Here is an 18,118-nt window from a genome sequence, read left to right as displayed (position 1 = left end):
TCAAATTTTAATCAATTTGACAAATGCTAAGGTCGCATAATATTGATCAGAGACTATTAAAGACCCTTTTTCCCCTACAACTTGCAGCCTCTGCAAGTATTAATTTTACACACTAACTGTGACAGACTACATAAAATGTTTTTTTTTCCTACAGTAATCATCGAATGACAAATAACCTTAGCTTCTGACAGTAATTCTGTAGTGCAAACAACTATCAGAAACACAATTTCAACAAAATGATTAACCAAGAAAAATTTTTGACGTTTAAACATGCATATGTTTGTCCCACAAAAGATATAACAATGCAAGACATCTTGGGATCGTATTCTATGACTTGCTACAGAGCCCCCATGGAGATAAAATTCAGCTGAAGAGAAAAAAGCTCTTTTAAGGACTAGAGTTCTAAATGGCATACACAACCAATACTTGCTACAGATTTTTCAAAATGATTCCTCCACTGCATGAAATGGCACTAAAAAGAGAGAAAAAATAGTAGAAAAGGCAAAACAATTAACTGGCATCAACCCAAGGGGTCACTGTAAATATGCAAGATCTCAAGCATATATGTTGCCAACAAAGCCTTAATCCTCATCCATTCCTGCACCAGCTGGTGGATCTCTCCTAGGACCACCAGCGGGTTTTGCCATTATAATCTGCAGCAGCAGCAACAACACGTTAGCAAGGAATAGAATAAAAAAGAATTCCATAGGCCAATGTTTAATTAAAAAGAAAAGGCTGAGAATAAAGGAATAAAATAAGTAAAGATCTCATTTCCAGATGTTGAATAGTTGAAATGTAATGAAACAAGAAATGCATACTTAGATCATCGATCTATGATCACATTCTTAGCACTAGTGATGCTTTCTTCATTTTCATTATTTGGTTTTGGGTTGTTTGTGTGTTTGGGTAGGCTCTTGGTTAGTGTGTTCCACTCATTCTTACTACTTTACTTTTGTTTCGACTTCTTAATGACAAAATCTATAGCATTTTATTACAAAATAAGTGAACATGGGTTAAACTATATCCAGATCTCCCAAAACCTTTAGAGAAAACTTCACAAAAATTGGTTACTCCTCAATATTCTAGGCATAAAACAGAAGGAGACCCAAGCCAGGCAAGTGAGGGAACGTTAACATTAACTCTTCTGAGGTCCAGAGCAGATGAACAACATTCATAATGTCTGCATTTCTATGGGACGGGGGCATCCAATCCCATCTAATTTGGCAATGCTCACCTACAAAACGACTAGTATGATGTGGAGATACAAATAGCACACATCAGCCATTCCCAATTTCTTTTCCACAACTTTTGGTTGACAGGTCAGTGAATACTTTGTTTAATTGATCTTGTTTGGGGTTTACCCAAGGCAAATTTGAGCACCAGTGAACAAATCAAAATTTGAACCAACAATATTTTATAGAAGAGAGAGTTGCTAATAACTGATAGCCAATTACCTGGTCTACTCGTAGCACAGTACAGGCTGCATCAGCTGCGTACTTGAGAGCAAAATACCTGACAAACATGCAATTTGCATACAAGTAAAATGATTAATCACTTGAAGATAACAGCAACTCAACCAGCTTGATATAGTTGAAAATTTTAATATTTGTTGCCCAAAAGAGGAATAGACTGTTACTAATTCACTACAAATCTGCAAACATATAGATTATGTAACCCAATAGTTTGGATAATCCCTCAACTAATTGACAAAATCAGACACGCCCTCACTTTCAAAATATTAAATTAACATCCCCTTATCAAATATAATTATAAATCAAACACTATTACAAATGTATATTACCGATTTCGACCTTGCACCTAAACTTTTTTTTTTCCATTTCTCTGTCAATAACTTGTTGGCTTGAAAAGGATTAGAGCAACATGTTTTTCCGATTTCAACTCTGTAGTTTAGGTTTCAATTTAGCACTCGCCTTTCTTTTCTCTTCTACTAATTTCTCTTTTCATTTCTTGAATCAGTTGAGAGGGGTCTCTTTGGTATTGTCTCAAATGTATAAATTCGCTTTCTTTATCAATCAGCCACCATTATCTTACTAATGCATGTCAGGTCAAACCTATGCATATCAAAGTCCAAATTATTATTTACTTACAAAAGCTACTTACTTGGTTATGTAGAGATCCCATACATTCATTGTAGACACATCCTTGCAGACACCTTCCTCCAAATCGATGCCCACTTTGGTGTTTCCAGATGCATTTTCAGCATATAAAGATGATATGATCTCCATGGCATTAAGCCCTGCATTCTCGGCCAGGGTTTTAGGTACCATTTCAAAACTTTCACCAAATTTAGCAATCGCATACTGATCTAGTCTGCCAGAGGATGAATTGATCTTAGATTTGATGTGATTAAGCAGATATGATTCAATTAAACACAATAGCTAGAAAGTCATAAATCATGCATTAAATGAACAAAATTATAGATTCTGCAAATCCAGAACATGAAAAAATTGAAAAACCCGGGTACAATGATTGGTAAGCCACAACAGTTCACATGTAATACATTAGAAGGTGTCCTGATCGTGAGTTGGGACTTGAACCGCACAACTGCATTCGGATATACATGAGATGTCATCCAAGTTAAAACATTTCAACATTAGCTAGGGATGGTTTGGGAGTTGGCAAGCATGGGCCGCAAATGCAACAATTATATTTACATTTTCACCTGTTAAAACCATATATCACAACTGCATTAAATCCCCGTGCTAATAAACTAGGGGTTGGCTTCATGAATCCTTGTTTCAGCACTACATTTATTGACAGGCAGAAGAAATGAAACCTTCGGCAATAACATATGGCCATATTAATTTTGAACTATCTCCCTTTCTGACATGCGCTAGGATAGCATCTCCCAGCTTCAAGTCAGTGCAAGACATGCCCCAACCAGTAAGCCATCTCACTCTAAATTTATTCTCGATTGGCCAAAAGCATAGATATGAGAAACATGACGCACACTTTTTTTGGCACAAGTGCCAAACAAGCCATGTGGCAGAGACAAGGTTGAGCACCAAAATATCATTAGCGAGTGATTCACACTGCTTGACGACATTGGATAGAACATCACGTAAATATGTAATAAAATGCAAGAAGCACTCAGGAAATACATTGTTTTACTTTATCAAATTCAAAATGCGATATGAGTTACAGTTTAGTCTCAACCTACAAAAATGTTGAATGAGAACTCAAATAGGAGGAAACGAAAAATAGTACCCAGTCTCTTTGAAGGAAAATTCCTTGAGCCTTCTGGCTAATTCAATTTCAGCAGCAGCAGCCCCAGGTACTATCCTACTGTCCCTGCACATAGCCTAGACGAAAAAAATGTAACGAGCTAAGCTAAATCCCCTTGCTTGATCAGCGAATTTGAGCAAAACTTTAGCAATCGAAATGAACAAATGATAATCACCTGATTTTTGGGTATTTAAACAAAAGACGGACCATCAGGAAATACATAACAGATCATACCTTGTATGTATTCACGCCATCATCTACTGCTCTTTCAAGATCATCCAGTATACTGTCAGTGCTTCCTCGTAGAACAATAGTGGAAACAGAATTTCCACCTTCTTCACTTTTTACAACCGTAACCTATCAAATATCGAGAAATTCAAATATAAATAACAGCTGAAACTATTCATTAGTGATATTAAAACAAATAATCATGTGTCAACTTCTATATTTGTACCCTAATCCCGCCTATCTCCTCCACCGAAATAGAATCAACATATCCGAGGTCATCTGGGTTCGGTTGACTGAGCTTTAACTGTTCTCACATGAAAGAAGAACATCATGCAAATGTGAAAATATAATGTACTTTAAAAGAAGCTAATATGTTGTGCTTACTAGAGCAACAGAGCCAGTGGTACGGCAAAACCGCCGCAGTTCGAATTTCGAGCTGATTTTTATCACCATCAGCCTGCAAAACAAATTTTTTATATTCTAATAATATCATTCAAACACTTTCAATGAACCTCCAAGAGGACAACCGAGCATGAATCATTGATTTTATTAGTTGATAGGCAGGTAATAATACTTAGTATCATATGAGAACAGAGCCCAATGCAGACATTCTGATTGACACGAATTCTCAAAACATGCATATTAAAGGACATATCTGCAAATATAATTACAGCCAGGATAAATGAAATAGAGAAGGCATCAAACACTACCACTCAGCTAGTCAATCACTTGTAATATCCTGATATCAATGTATTCAAATTGAGCTGGGGCTCTTGGAATCTGAGTTTTATTTTATTTTCTCTGGTTTTCCTTTTCTTTTAAAGCCAAAGCAATAAAATTCTTATCTAGTTGGTTAGAACTAGAAGACTCATTTCTTAAGCCTTTCAATTTTAGTTCGATAATAGTGGTACTGTTTCGTGACTAATTTCAGACTTCGTTAACGTACATTTTGATAGATGCCAAACCGATTCACATGGGTTGCTTCCACATCTTTGTTAATCTAGATGATTCAATAGTTAGTTAGTAGGGTCAAAAATGTAATAAGTCAAATAGGGATTGCTTATAAATAGGAGAGTTGGGGGCTAGGAAGATTATTGAATTTTCATGTGTAAGTTGAGTCAAGGAGGAGAGATCAAGGCCTCTCGAACACCTTGGAGTGTCTTTCAAATTCTGTTTCATTTCATCAGTTCATTTACAGATGTTTAAGTTCTCTGCAATTCAATAAAACAATATATTTCATCTAGCTTCAATTCTGCAATTCTTTAGCACTATTCCAGTTATCTCCAATTTCATCAGCAGCCGGCAGAACCTTGACATCCCAGTTACCTCAAGCATCAGCCGTAGTAGCCAGGACCTCTCAAATCTAATCCATAAAAACTAACTTTGGCAACCACAGGCTCCATTTCAGTTCTGCAACAACTACAACAGCACAGGAATCTATCAACATTCTCCACTTTGGTGATCTGCATATGTTTTTAGTTGCAACTTAGAATTTTAGGTCTAATTAAATAAATCATAGATTCTTTTAGATGGTTTATGTTTTATTACGAATATAATTCTTTATTCTTACGACTTTTTGAATTATCTTGTTGGTTTATGTTGAAGCAAATGTCTCGCCTCACAACCGCAATACATCTCAACTCAACCTTTTTAAACACTGATCTCAAATACATGTCCGAAATTGCCCAATAATAAAATCTTCAGTCATGTCCCATCACCCAAGCATCCCAAGAAATTCAATGATACAAGTTTGCAATTAAACAAAAGAACAGAAAAGGCAAGTAAGAAGGGAAACTTATTGGCATTGACAGCATCTGATGAAATCATCACAACAGAGTACATATTTTAGAAATGTGTGAATACGCTATAAATAGCTACATAATCTTGCATTTACATAAAGATGGGACCGTCAAGAAATATGTAAAATACTTCAGATTGATACTATTGAAGAAAAAAAGGACAATACAACATTATTATTCAATCAACAATATTCAGGGGGGAAATAATCAAATATCAAGGAAGTGTAATAGAATAGAGAAAAAAGAGGTTATACTTGTATCGCTCACAAAAATGCAATGCCATCTCCCCAACAGCGGATCCACTAACAATGACTTTAGCACCTGACTCAGCAACTGCCTTGATAAGCTCCTCAACCTTTGCTTCTTCAGTCTTAGCATAATTCTCAAGCTAAGAAAGTGTACATAAAGACAGGTTATCAAATCTAACTATTGCAGTTGCATAAGTAACTTCAAATTTAAATAATTTTGCTCACATGGAGACTTGAAATTCACCAGGTTCAGACTATAAGTTATTACTCCACAAATATGAGGGGATAATCCCTCTCAAAAAATTTTAAAATCTAACACATTGCAATCACCAAAACAATCTAATCTGAGAGCCGTGTTACTTCAAATTTAAACAATATTGCTCACATGGAGACTTGAAAACGACCAGGATAAGACTAGAAGTTATTAGTTCCGCATTTTATGTGGGGATAATCCCCCTCAAAAAATCTTAAAATTTTTAATTAACAAATTGTAATCACCGAGGCAATCAAATCTAAGAAACTTGTTACTTCTTGACAAAATAGGATCATACACTTCGTTGGGGGAAATTCAATCAAAACACTATATAATGGGCAATTCCAACAGAAGCTTGTTCTTAGAGGCCATAAAAGTGGCTAAATTCTTACTGATAATCAAAGCTTGGTAAAAAGTGAAAACATAATGTAGATCTTTGCATTTTACAAATCACTAGTGTGACCAAAACAGTGAAGCATCTAAGACTAAACAGTAAGCAATAAGATGTAAATATCTGGGGGGAAATACGACTAAATCTTAGAATATCTTGGAAATTCTGCACAGACCCTTAAGAACTAAAATGATCAATGCTCAGAAGCATTAGGGAATACCCTTAGTACAACAGTAAGAGAGAAAAGTACACAAATATAATTGACTGGACATTCGTATTTAGCGTGTTATAATTATAATAGTTCATAAGAACTATACAAGTATCAGACAATTAATCAGTTACCGTGTGATACCTGTTCAGCATTATGAATAAGAACAGTTCCTTTTGTTTCAGTAGCAGATGTATCAACACCACCAACAAACACAGCAACCTGTAACCAGCAAATATAGAGATCAAGAATGAGCTGCAATCCTGATTAAAGCAATCTAGGGAAATAAAAAACGATATAATTATCAATGGATACAAAAGAATCTCTCAGTATCAAAGTTCATTTCAGGCATACAGAAACTGGAGAAGTGTTGAGAGAGTCCACACCTCTCAAATGGCTTTGAATGCGTAATTCATTTTATTTCCACTTAATATCTCTTCTCACTTCTTCAATTCGGTACTCATATATACGAAATACAAAGAGACAGTTTGTGTTCTTCAATTATTGAGCTTAATTACCAATAAATCAGGGGATTCTATCACAGTCATGACTTCACAACATAACATATAATAGTGGAACAAGAATGAATATTTGTTCCTCATTGTACACCACACCCTTCATGACACTGTAGGAGTAATTCTATACTCTGAAATAGACAACTCAATAATCATTCACCCATTGTCGACCTGTAGTAACTACAAATAAAAAGGCAAAATAATTTATAACTACAAGGTCATGACTTCTTAACTAGAACGCCATGACTTCTTAACTAGTACGCCATGACTTCTTAATTAGAACACAAATGACTTCTTAACTAGGTGATTTCATAACTAAAAACCATAACTTCTAATCTGGAACAGCAACTTCAGACTTCGCTACATGCACCTCCATGATAACATTGTAACTAGGGTTGTCAATTGATTGGATTTTTAATCCGAATCCGATGAAATTAATTAGAGATGAATTTAGGGTCTAAGTCCGATAACCCTATCAAGATCCGAACCCAATAATCCGTTAACTAAATGAAATAAATATGGATACAGGTCAATCTGATCCAATAACAACTCGATCCAATTTGTTATAATAATATAATATTTTATGCATCACCACATAATTTATTTACATAATTTTTTCATTTTTGAAACTTGTATTATACTTTGCACAAAATTTTCAAATGATAAACAATATTAGATAATAGTATAATAATTATGGGGTTTAGAAGCTAACTAATATAAAAATTGTATCTTTCCTACTACTTCATTTCAAATAGAGTATCCAATAACATAGCAAATCAAATATGAATTTAAAAATCAAATATTCGTTTGATTATTGGATCGGATATGGGCCGGTCCATGTCCGATCCATTTACAACCCTAGTTCTAACATAGCAAGCCACAAGAAAAAAATGTACTTTCTTTTACAGATAAATAATATGCTTTATAAATAAAAGAACATGTGTTCTCTTTTCTTAACTTTTCAATGTAAATAAGAAAACAACCAGATTTTATCACTCACCTTGGCCTTTTCCATTCTCTTTATGGTCCCAATTGCATCATTCTTCAGTACCATGCCCCTAACTACTATAGAATCATGCAGACCTCCACCCGAGAGCTTTGCAACTCGGACATTATCCACATTGAAGTTTGCTGGGTTCTTGGGACAAACTTGAATACATGCCTACACAAATCAATTTTTTGTATTCATCAGTTCGCATAGTAGATAACTCAAATGTCACAAATGGTAAATAGGTATTACCTCAGCAATGAGGGGGCACAATCTATCCTCCTGTCCAAACTGTTTGCTAGCAACTGCGGCTCTCATTCGTAAAATGACTTCATCTTTGTTTCTTACATTCATATTTTCAGAACCTTTCTCCACTAGGTCCTCTAATATCTCAACTGCCTGCAAGCATATAATATTATGACAACAAATAAATGAAAAGTGGAATGAATCAACATAAAAGTAGCTAAAATCTTGATCAAAAAATTAATAACAATTACAAACCTTATTTATTGCTTTTGTGTACCCAGAAATTATCTCACTGGGATGAAGACCCATCCTGATTAGCTCCTCAGCATTTTGGAGTAGTTCACCAGCAAATGAAATGGTCAGGTTAGCACCATCTCCAATTTCCTCTTGCTGAGCTTTCCCAGCCAAAACTAAAATTTTAGCCGCAGGATGCTGCACTTCAAGCTCATTCACAATTGTGCCAGCATCATTTGTGATAAAGAGCTTGTCCAAATGATTGATGACCATCTTATTCATACCTGAAAAAATAAAATAGACAACATGAGTGGCAATGTCATAAAATTACACAATGTTCAACGCAGGAGGGGGAAAAAAAAGGTTGTCCAGCCAAAAGATTAAAAACCCTATAAGATGTCAAGCTAAATAAGTGATCAAGAAAAAATCTTTCTTTTTAAAGAGGGTGGAAAGAAGACAGAACATCAAGGTAAATAAGCCAAAGCGCAAATCTATTGTATCATATATCGGGTACTCTTCACTTTATTGCAATGACAAAGATTCTAATCTCCAGAAAGAAAAAAAAAAAAAAGAAAACATGGCGACTTCTTTCAATGTCTTCCCATGGCCAACAATTTTGCTAACTTCCCATTAATCTCCCATTAGGTGTAAAGATATGGAGTAAGTAATTTTAGTTGAGATTTAAATATAAAATCCATTTAAGACTGAAAAGCATTCTTTTACACCATCAAAACTAAAACCCGCCTCCATAGCCACCTAAAAATAAAAATAAATAAAAAAAAAACAAAGCTTTCAACTTATCAAATCACACCCTTGAGATGGAAAACATACAGGCAGGAATACAATCATCCTTCGTCAAATATAAAAAGATTGTGCTTCAATAACTATGAAGATCTCCAACCAATGATTGAAAGGTGTATGAAACTCAAAAAATGAAGGGAAATCAAAGAACTTTTATCAAGTGATACGAACAGCAGAAGTTGATATACTGTATCATTTCAGATCATAATATAGGTGCTTCCTGTTGGAACTTGTTCACAAGGCATCCAAACATTTCCAAATCCAAACTGATCTTAAACGTTTTTTTTTTTCATTTAAGTTTCTACATAATATTCTTAACTTGCAGGAGTAACTAGTAAGAATATTAAGAATAACATCATCATTAATTTACTTGTCCAAGGTGACCAGCCAGAGTCTCAGCAAACACACCAGATTAAACAGCTCATTCAGGGAAAAAAATATGACAACAGTGAGAAGATCTTTACCGTTGGGACCAAGGGAAGTGCGAGTGATGGTGGAGAGCTGTTTGCAAGCATCGATGTTTTTTAGCACGGCTTCGTCGAGGCCGGAGAGATGCCGGTGCCCTTCTTTCAGCATTCCTTGTATTCCATACGGCTGCATCGAGAACCCTACCATTTTCAGTTTAGTCGCGAGGAGAGAGGTATCAAATTCCTTCAGAAAACGAGGAAAAGAAGAGGGAAACCAGAGAAAAAGCCCTAGAAATGTACAACCTCGTGGTCTGTCTCTCACTTTTCTGTTTTGCTTTTAGTAAGCCCTAGAACTCGGAACAATCCTGTAATTTCTCCTGCGGTCCCCCAACCCTTCCACAATTGTGGCATTCATACCCACAATCGTTCATTTATGATATTCGTGTCCTAAATCTTTTAAGAGGTATCATCAAATGATAAATTTTTATCATCTCTCTAAATTGGTATTCTAGCCAATGTTTGTTTTTCATTATTTAGCCATTAAAATGAAAAATAAGATCATTATGCATCACATCAAACCAACATATTTAAATTTCTATTTATTGTGTGAGGCTCGTAACGATTATATTTTTCATTCTCATTCTTACGTTAATGGAAAACAAACGGGTCTTAAATTGAGATTTTAATGAAGTTAATTAAAATTTAGTATCTTCAACAACCCGTATTTATATGAATTTCAATAATAGAAGAATTTTAATAAATTTGAAATAGTCGAATTTTATTGCTCACTAAACTTTGAAAAATATTTTCTATTGCTCACTAAATTTTGAAAAAAACCTCATATTACTTTTTATAAATTTGGATTTATCTAAGCCTTTATTTAGTGGTCAAAATTCGAGCATTTCAAAATTTAACAATATGACAGGGCACCAATTCGGTTAGAAGTTGGAGATTGAAGTTATGTCAATCAATAATATATCGCGTTTTTCAAAGTTCAGTTACCACGACATTTTAAACATAGCTACAAGTGACCATCGTAGCAATTAACTCAAAAATCTACAGAGAAACGCACACAGTGACAAACGAGATATTAGTCAAAGTGGGTAGGGGAAGGGAGAGACGCGGAACGCCCACAACACCGAAAGGAGTCTCTACCTAATTTCTTCCATTCATCCGTTCTTCCTTTCGCCAATTTCATCATTTTACTTGATCAAATCAATTGCAAAATCAGTACAATGAAACTTTCTGAAATGTTTTTATTTTATTTTTTATTTTTTATTTTGACTTGAAAATGTTATAGGCAATTTCGGACAAAATCCGCTATTAATCGGTTGATACAATTCAACTTTTGAGGTTGATATCTCTGGGTTTTGTCTCCTATTCCCCCTTTCTATTTTTGAGGTAGGATATGTGCTTAAATTTTGGGTATTTTTTGTATTTTATTTTATTAATGTACGAAAAATAATTTAGTTCTTGAACTTTCTGAGATAATCAGTAATCCACTTGTATTTCGATGGTCGCTATCAGATTAGAATTTTTCTTGTAATTTCTTGGATATAATTGATTTTCTGTTATTTTTAACATTATTTCTTTGACTATTGATATTATTAGTTTATTTTTACACACACACCCACACACATTTATGTATCAGGTGTTCATTTTTTGTACAGAAAAAAAAATCGGTTTTCTGGTTCAGTCTTGGTGTGTCAATGTGTTCATTTATCGATGAAAAATGTATGCAGTATGTAATCTCTGTGCATGTAGATAAATGACAGATTGTTTGGCTGAAAATAGATTACTTTGTGCTTCTCTTCTGCCAATGATCTTACACGTGTTAAAAATTCAAGAATTTTTATTTCTTGCTCTTGAAAAGTTGGAGCTTTGTTAGTTAACTGAGTTTACTTGCCAATATCTATTTTAAATATATTCCATTTTAAGTGTCTGGTTTCTTTTTCGCCACCCACGATTTTTTACATTTTAAAAATTAAGAATTTCTGTTTCTTTCATACAAGTTAGAGCTTTCTTGGTTTTGTTGTGGGTGTCTTTTACATATCTATTGCTTTTTAAGTATTGGGTTTTGTTCTTTTGTGTTCCTTGTGATTTTTGCAGCTTAAAAGTTAAGAATTTCTATTTCTTGCACGGGAAAGATTTAATCTTTGATAGTTTAGTTTAATATTGATAGCTAGAGTTTGATTCTTTTCCACGCGTCGCATTTTAAAGGTCCACATCTGATGCTTGAACAGCTTTTTCATGATTGCTATTATGGTCACCAATTTTATATTGACTTGAGCTGTGTTTCTCTATTCTTCCTTGTGATGATCAGGATTTTGAAGAGAAGCGAGGAAGTTAGGGGCACGTGATTTGCATGGGTGACGATGCCAGAATTGCGTAGTGGAGCACGGAGATCAAAACGGCTTGGTGATCTCCAGCCTGCTAATCCGGAGGAAAATTGTCTTGCCCCTTGCCAGAACAAAACCAGAAGGAGAGGAAGAGGAAGAGGAAATGCAATAGCTGTAGCAAAAGGGCCTTCATCAGCAACACCCGTGAAGCCAACTGCTGCTGGTAGAGGCAGAGGGAATAGGTTGATAAATATAGATCCGGAGCCACCTTGTGAGGTTATTCCCCAAGCTGTTGCTGTTGGTGTGGGAGAACCAGCAAATAAGGAAGTCATGGCTGGCAGGAGTGCAGACAAAGTAATGGCTGTTGAAGAAGAAGGAGCTAGTACAACACCCATACCTGAAAGGGTATTTTCTTGTGTTTTTCTTTGGAAATGTCTGGAGTAGGTTATTGAACAGATAGGTGTTGAACATCTTGAAATTACTAATAAACTACAAATAATGCCATCTATCTAAACTCATGATCATGGCATTCATTGATATGCCATCTTAAATGTAGGGATATGTTATCTATTTAAGATTGTATATCAGTTGATTTATTCTATTGCCCTTGGATTTGTTTTCTCTGCACTTAGTTTTCCTTGATATAAGTTTCTGTAACTAGTCGTTTTATGTTGTTGATGCAGGTACAAGTGGGTAATTCCCCCGTGTACAAGACAGAAAGGAAGTTAGGCAAGGGTGGTTTTGGCCAAGTTTATGTCGGTCGAAGGATTAGTGGTGGCATCGAGAGAACTGGACCTGATGCAATTGAGGTACCATTTATTGCATTTGCAGATTTCATCAACCTTGTTATTTTGAATTGATATGGAAAATTGTCTTTCATAGGTCGCACTGAAGTTTGAGCACCGAAATAGTAAGGGTTGCAATTATGGCCCTCCATACGAGTGGCAGGTGTACAAGTAAGCATCATATCCTTTACTTCTGGATGTATTCCTTGACTTTAAAGTCTCCATTTCTTGGAATTTATCATAGTTTCTCTATCTGGATTAAAAAGCTCTTTGAACGGATGTTATGGGGTCCCATGGGTTCACTACAAGGGCCGTCAAGGAGATTTTTACATCTTGGTGAGTTTTGATTCTTTTGAAGTTTTCCCTATTTCATCTAGATTTTCGTCCTTGTGTGTGATTAATATTTTGTTTCAGGTCATGGACATACTCGGGCCCAGTCTTTGGGATGTTTGGAATTCTTTAGGCCAGTCGTAAGACACACCATCTCTCTCATTCTTTGACCCACACATACTCACATGGACAGCGTCCCCCAGAATGCCTTTGCCATCATTATTCACATATTTTCTATGCTATATGTTCCTTGTTTGATGGTGAGACCTCCAACAGGATGTCACTTCATATGGTTGCTTGTATTGCTGTGGAGGCTATATCGATTCTGGAAAAGCTTCACTTGAAGGGGTAAACCTACTTGATCAATGATTTTACCATGACTTATTTTCTGCAAATTTGTGATTAATTTTTAAGATTATCATCATGCTTACCTCATTTGTTGTCGTACTGCTTCTAATTGATAGCCATTATGTATCCATCACTTATCTAGGTTTGTGCATGGAGATGTGAAACCAGAGAATTTTTTACTCGGTCAACCTGGATCTGCTGATGAGAAGAAGCTGTATCTCATTGATCTTGGTTTGGGTATGATGCTTCTACACTAATTTCCTTATTAATATCAGTATAGCCCTAACTTGGTTTGTCAACGTCCAGACATGTTAAAGATGAATTAGTGAAATTTTTCGTTCAGCCATTGGTCTTTACCTATTTCTGTGAATGATATTTTCTTCATTTCATGTTTGTTTTTTTGAATTTATTTTTCTTTCACCTTTATAGTCTCTGGTACTGTTCTTACTACATTGTTGATGCAGCATCTAGGTGGAAAGATGCTTCAACCGGTCAGCACGTTGATTATGACCAGAGACCAGATATTTTCAGGTTAGTGGAATTAGCTATTTTACTGAATGGAGGCTAAACATGCACTAACAAACCCCATTGGCAGAGGCACGATAAGATACGCTAGTGTTCATGCCCATTTGGGTCGAACTGGAAGTAGGAGGGATGATCTTGAGTCACTGGCATATACACTTATATTTCTCATCAAGGGAAGGTTACCCTGGCAAGGGTATCAGGTGAGTTGACATCATTGCTTTATGAATTTTTTGTTGTGATACTGTTTCAGCTGATGAATTTGTAAAACTGATATCATCATTCCTGTTTTGGATTACAACAGGGTGACAACAAGAGTTTTCTTGTCTGTAAAAAGAAAATGGCCACTTCTCCAGAGTTAATATGTTGCTTTTGTCCGGCTCCATTCAAACAATTCCTCGAGGCTGTAACGAATATGACGTTTGATGAGGAGCCAAATTATTTTAAGCTGATTTCCTTTTTTGAAAGTCTTATTGAACCATGCACATCATTGAGACCAATAAGAATTGATGATGCTCTCAAGGTTATGTACTAGATGCCGGTGCTCATACAAGTATTAATTTTTATGAGCACATGTTAAAGACCTTAATATTTTAAATTCCTTGTAACAGGTTGGGCAGAAACGTGGGAGACTGCACATTAACTTGGAAGAGGATGAACAACCAAAGAAGAAAATACGATTGGGTAGTCCGGCTACCCAGTGGATTTCAGTGTATAATGCACGTCGCCCCATGAAACAAAGGTGATTGACATCTTGTTACATGTTTGCTTGGCTTGATATCTCAGCTTGTATTGTGTTACGTGAATTATTATGGTCCCAATAATTGACAATTCTCAGTAAAACAATTTCTAGGCAATTCAATTCCCTGAAATTCGTTTTCTTTCCACCCAAATTTCATCTTTGCAATCAAACGGACTCTAAGATGTTTGAGCTGCTGGGTTAGGAAGTTGAGGATATGTTCGGTGTTGATTTGTGTGGATCAAAATTGTTTTTGATTATTCCTTGGCTTTGTCTCTCCATGGCTTGCGTATAATGCTAGCAAATTGCAGTGCCTATTCACGGATGCGATTGCAAAAAAATTGGACAAGAATGAGGCTTAAAGAATTTTATATACATTTTCATGTGTAGCTCTTGTATACGTTTTTTTTCCCTTAAATATTGGCCATTGCCATTTCGTTTATGTTTTCTTTTTCTAATCCTGTATTTCGCTAAATATTAATTCTTCTAGGTTGGTGTTTGGATGAGTTTGGGTTCCTTTGAGTCACATATTACAAGTAGTATCCAAATTGAATTCAATTTATGAATAATTCTTTTCTAGAGGTTTTATTTTCACTTCCGTTTCACTCAACAGCAGCAGCAACACTCCATCCCCACACCAGTGCCTTGTCAACATTGTTTTGCTTGACCTTGGTTGTTGGATTTGTGGATCATTGGTCAATGCAAGGATATTTGGTCTTGTAGCTCAGAAGTGTATTAAGTTGGCCAAGATGTGGGTTTTTTTTTTTTTTTTTTTTTGGGGGGGGGGGGGGGGTGCCTACATTGATCTTGGGCATGTATGCATGGTGTTCTCTAGGTTTGATTATTTTGGGTTGCAGATGATTAATCCTATCCCATGTTTTTCTCATAATTACTGCCGAAAATTTGACATTTTTGGTTTAAAATAAAATATTTCCAGATATTAACCGTTCTTAGTAGCATGTATTCGATTATTTATCCTGTTTTAGCCAACCTTTTTTTCTCATTGGGATGTGCCAAATAAAGGCAATGATAACAGCAAAAGCATTAAAACATAGAAAAATGATGCGAGAAGTTAGGCGATCAATAAAGATTACAAAGAATAGATGATTTGAATTCTTTTTAATACTTCTTCATAAATCTCGAATATGCAGAGTTTGCCATTATGGCTTTTTTCGTTGAGTTGTGAGGATTTAAGTGATTGTATGAGATTTTTTGAAAAGAGAATTTTATTTTTATTTTTTATTTTTTTTTTTTTGGGAGAATGGGGGATTAAAAAGTAGGGAAAAGATATGGGGAAACATGAAAAATGTGTGATTAAAAATGAGTACGGGGATTTCCAAATATTTACTTTCAAACAAGCACTAGGTAGTTTTTGAGTATCTGTGAATATTATCAAGGCCAAGCAGGAATAACTTTATAGTTTAGTTTTTCATCATAGCTTTTATTTGGTTTCGAGGAATGTTTATCGCTACAAATTTAAGGGCCTTTTTTTGCCAATTCATAATTTTCTTTTAGCATAGCTGTTAACTGAAAGCTCGGTGCATTTTTGAAAATCTTGGTATGCTTGGTTTGTATTCAGTATAGTACAGTGGTTTCGATTTTTATTTTTTTTAATGCTGATATTATTTTTTGACTGGCTTTCTTCCACCTTCGATGTTGGGAACTTGAGCAGAAGAGTCTTTGGCAACTTATTAGAGCTAATTGTTTGTCTCATTTTACTATTTTGAGTCATATAAACGATTCACATGTTTTGGTGTGAGAAATAGCTCAACTGAAAAATGTTCACAGTCGCTCTATAACTTCTTGGTTACCACGTCTGATTTTTCTTTTGTAGATATCACTACAATGTTGCAGACTCGAGGCTTCATCAACATGTAGACAAGGGTAATGAAGATGGTCTATATATTAGCTGTGTTGCTTCGGCTACAAATCTTTGGGCCCTCATCATGGATGCAGGAACGGGGTTTACTTCGCAGGTGTATGAGCTTTCAGCTGTCTTTCTTCACAAGGTCATTTTTCTACTATTTCATGTTTTAGTTTCCCATGGTCTCTTTCCCCTTCTAGGTGGATGTATTTCCCTATGCTTATAAAAATTATTCTGACTGGCATCAGGATTGGATCATGGAACAATGGGAGAAAAACTATTATATCAGTTCAATAGCTGGTGCAGCCAATGGAAGTTCGCTGGTTGTTATGTCTAAAGGTTGGTTAACAGAAATGCCCCCTTCCCACCCGGTTCACATTATCCCTCACAATTGCTGAAAGCATATCAGCTATAATGTTGAATTCATCATCTTCGTTTCTATGGTATTAGTTTTTTATTTTTTTTTTTTTTTTTCCGTGGTGGAAACAAACTCTAGGAACTCCCTATACTCAGCAGTCCTACAAAGTTAGTGAATCTTTTCCTTTCAAGTGGATTAACAAAAAGTGGAAAGAAGGCTTCCATGTCACATCAATGACTACAGCTGGCAATCGCTGGGGTGTTGTTATGTCCAGAAATTCTGGATTCTCTGAGCAGGTGTGACTTAATTATTTGATTGTAAAAATATTTGCGGAATTCCTTGCCTTGTCTAACGGATTTATCAACATTGGTAGGTTGTAGAACTTGATTTTTTGTATCCAAGTGAGGGAATACATCGCCGATGGGAGAGTGGTTATAGAATAACATCAATGGCTGCTACTAGTGATCAAGCAGCCTTCATACTGAGTGTACCAAGGCGTAAGCTGATGGATGAGACACAAGAGACTCTACGCACATCTGCCTTTCCAAGCACCCATGTAAAGGTACATTATTGTTACTTTTTTGAAATTGAGGTACAATTTTCGTTTGGTTGCTTTAAGAAATGGACAAACTTGACGATGGGCTTACTATATTCTATATTCCTTGTGCAGGAGAAATGGTCGAAAAATCTTTACATTGCATCAATCTGTTATGGGCGGACTGTCTGCTGAGGCCTGAAGGGTGGTGATGGCTGTTGTATAATCTGCATTTCTTTTGAAGTAACTGAAATAAAAATTTTGAAAGCTAAGATAGTCCAGGTTGGACTGTGGTGACTTGTCTTTATTTTGTAACCTTTATTATCTCTTTAGCTTCCTTAAAATGGAAAAGGTGCACGATTGCGTGATTTGGTAGATTTGACGCCCTAATTACGACAATTTCCTTGACTTCGTCTGAGTATGCGTGCCATAAATAAGTGCACATTTTGTTCTGTTTTGGGCAGCGTGTCGAGTGCACTTTGAATGATTAAAGGTTAAACCCAAACCTTAAGGGCCCCCACTGCAGCACCGCCCTTTGAATGATTACCTTGTGGGAAGATGGCTCTACATGGAATATTGGTCATTAGACTGTAGCTCAACGTTGAGAAATCCTCAATAATTCCTAGGTTCATACTAAGAGCGGAGGTCAGGATCTTTTTAGTCCTGTCATTATTAATCTCTTGTACAATTATATTATTCGATGATAGAAAAAGAAAAACCCAAAAAAAAAAAAA

General features: G+C 35.6%; 3 protein-coding genes across 3 annotated transcripts in view; 1 reads left to right on the top strand and 2 right to left on the bottom strand.

The window, feature by feature from the left end:
* Positions 1 to 226: 226 nt before the first annotated feature.
* On the bottom strand, positions 227 to 9,909 carry LOC111369772 (T-complex protein 1 subunit theta). The gene is made up of 13 exons (XM_022991409.1): positions 9,622 to 9,909; positions 8,378 to 8,640; positions 8,129 to 8,275; positions 7,889 to 8,050; positions 6,518 to 6,595; positions 5,528 to 5,661; positions 3,859 to 3,931; positions 3,701 to 3,778; positions 3,481 to 3,603; positions 3,229 to 3,323; positions 2,122 to 2,331; positions 1,455 to 1,512; positions 227 to 653 (listed from the first exon to the last, which is right to left on the bottom strand). The coding sequence occupies exons 1-13, from the start codon at positions 9,770 to 9,772 to the stop codon at positions 582 to 584; spliced, it is 1,644 nt and encodes a 547-aa protein (XP_022847177.1). The 5' UTR covers positions 9,773 to 9,909; the 3' UTR covers positions 227 to 581.
* Positions 9,910 to 10,598: 689 nt separating this feature from the next.
* LOC111369761 (casein kinase 1-like protein HD16) lies at positions 10,599 to 17,836 on the top strand. The gene is made up of 18 exons (XM_022991399.1): positions 10,599 to 10,711; positions 10,865 to 10,965; positions 11,888 to 12,308; positions 12,587 to 12,712; positions 12,786 to 12,859; positions 12,955 to 13,024; positions 13,103 to 13,158; positions 13,295 to 13,366; positions 13,509 to 13,603; positions 13,831 to 13,897; positions 13,962 to 14,091; positions 14,193 to 14,411; positions 14,500 to 14,630; positions 16,462 to 16,636; positions 16,740 to 16,830; positions 16,988 to 17,145; positions 17,223 to 17,411; positions 17,520 to 17,836. Exons 3-18 carry the CDS (start codon positions 11,940 to 11,942, stop codon positions 17,577 to 17,579), a joined length of 2,082 nt encoding a protein of 693 aa, XP_022847167.1. The 5' UTR covers positions 10,599 to 10,711; positions 10,865 to 10,965; positions 11,888 to 11,939; the 3' UTR covers positions 17,580 to 17,836.
* A 42-nt stretch (positions 17,837 to 17,878) lies between these two features.
* The window catches only part of LOC111374991 (patatin-like protein 7), a 5,521-nt gene continuing 5,281 nt past the window's right edge, over positions 17,879 to 18,118 (bottom strand). Inside the window, exon 2 of the mRNA XM_022997770.1 lies at positions 17,879 to 18,061. Coding sequence (XP_022853538.1) covers positions 17,879 to 18,061 — 183 coding nt within the window. The remainder of the gene's footprint in view (positions 18,062 to 18,118) is intronic.

The sequence above is a fragment of the Olea europaea genome, chromosome 2 (assembly GCF_002742605.1).
Source record: "Olea europaea var. sylvestris chromosome 2, O_europaea_v1, whole genome shotgun sequence".
NCBI lineage: Eukaryota > Viridiplantae > Streptophyta > Magnoliopsida > Lamiales > Oleaceae > Olea > Olea europaea.
This window is presented reverse-complemented; position numbering and strand designations above follow the sequence as displayed.

Excerpts from the sequence above, each read along its gene's own strand:
- LOC111369772 (XM_022991409.1), bottom strand. The coding sequence starts at position 9,772 with ATGGTAGGGTTCTCGATGCAGCCGTATGGAATACAAGGAATGCTGAAA. Across the intron at positions 3,932-5,527 it reads CATTTTTGTGAGCGATACAA|GCTGATGGTGATAAAAATCA; the intron begins GTATAACCTCTT and ends TTTGTTTTGCAG. Across the intron at positions 1,513-2,121 it reads TGGGATCTCTACATAACCAA|GTATTTTGCTCTCAAGTACG; the intron begins GTAAGTAGCTTT and ends CATGTTTGTCAG.
- LOC111369761 (XM_022991399.1), top strand. The coding sequence starts at position 11,940 with ATGCCAGAATTGCGTAGTGGAGCACGGAGATCAAAACGGCTTGGTGAT. Across the intron at positions 13,025-13,102 it reads AAGGAGATTTTTACATCTTG|GTCATGGACATACTCGGGCC; the intron begins GTGAGTTTTGAT and ends ATTTTGTTTCAG. Across the intron at positions 17,146-17,222 it reads ATTCTGGATTCTCTGAGCAG|GTTGTAGAACTTGATTTTTT; the intron begins GTGTGACTTAAT and ends CAACATTGGTAG.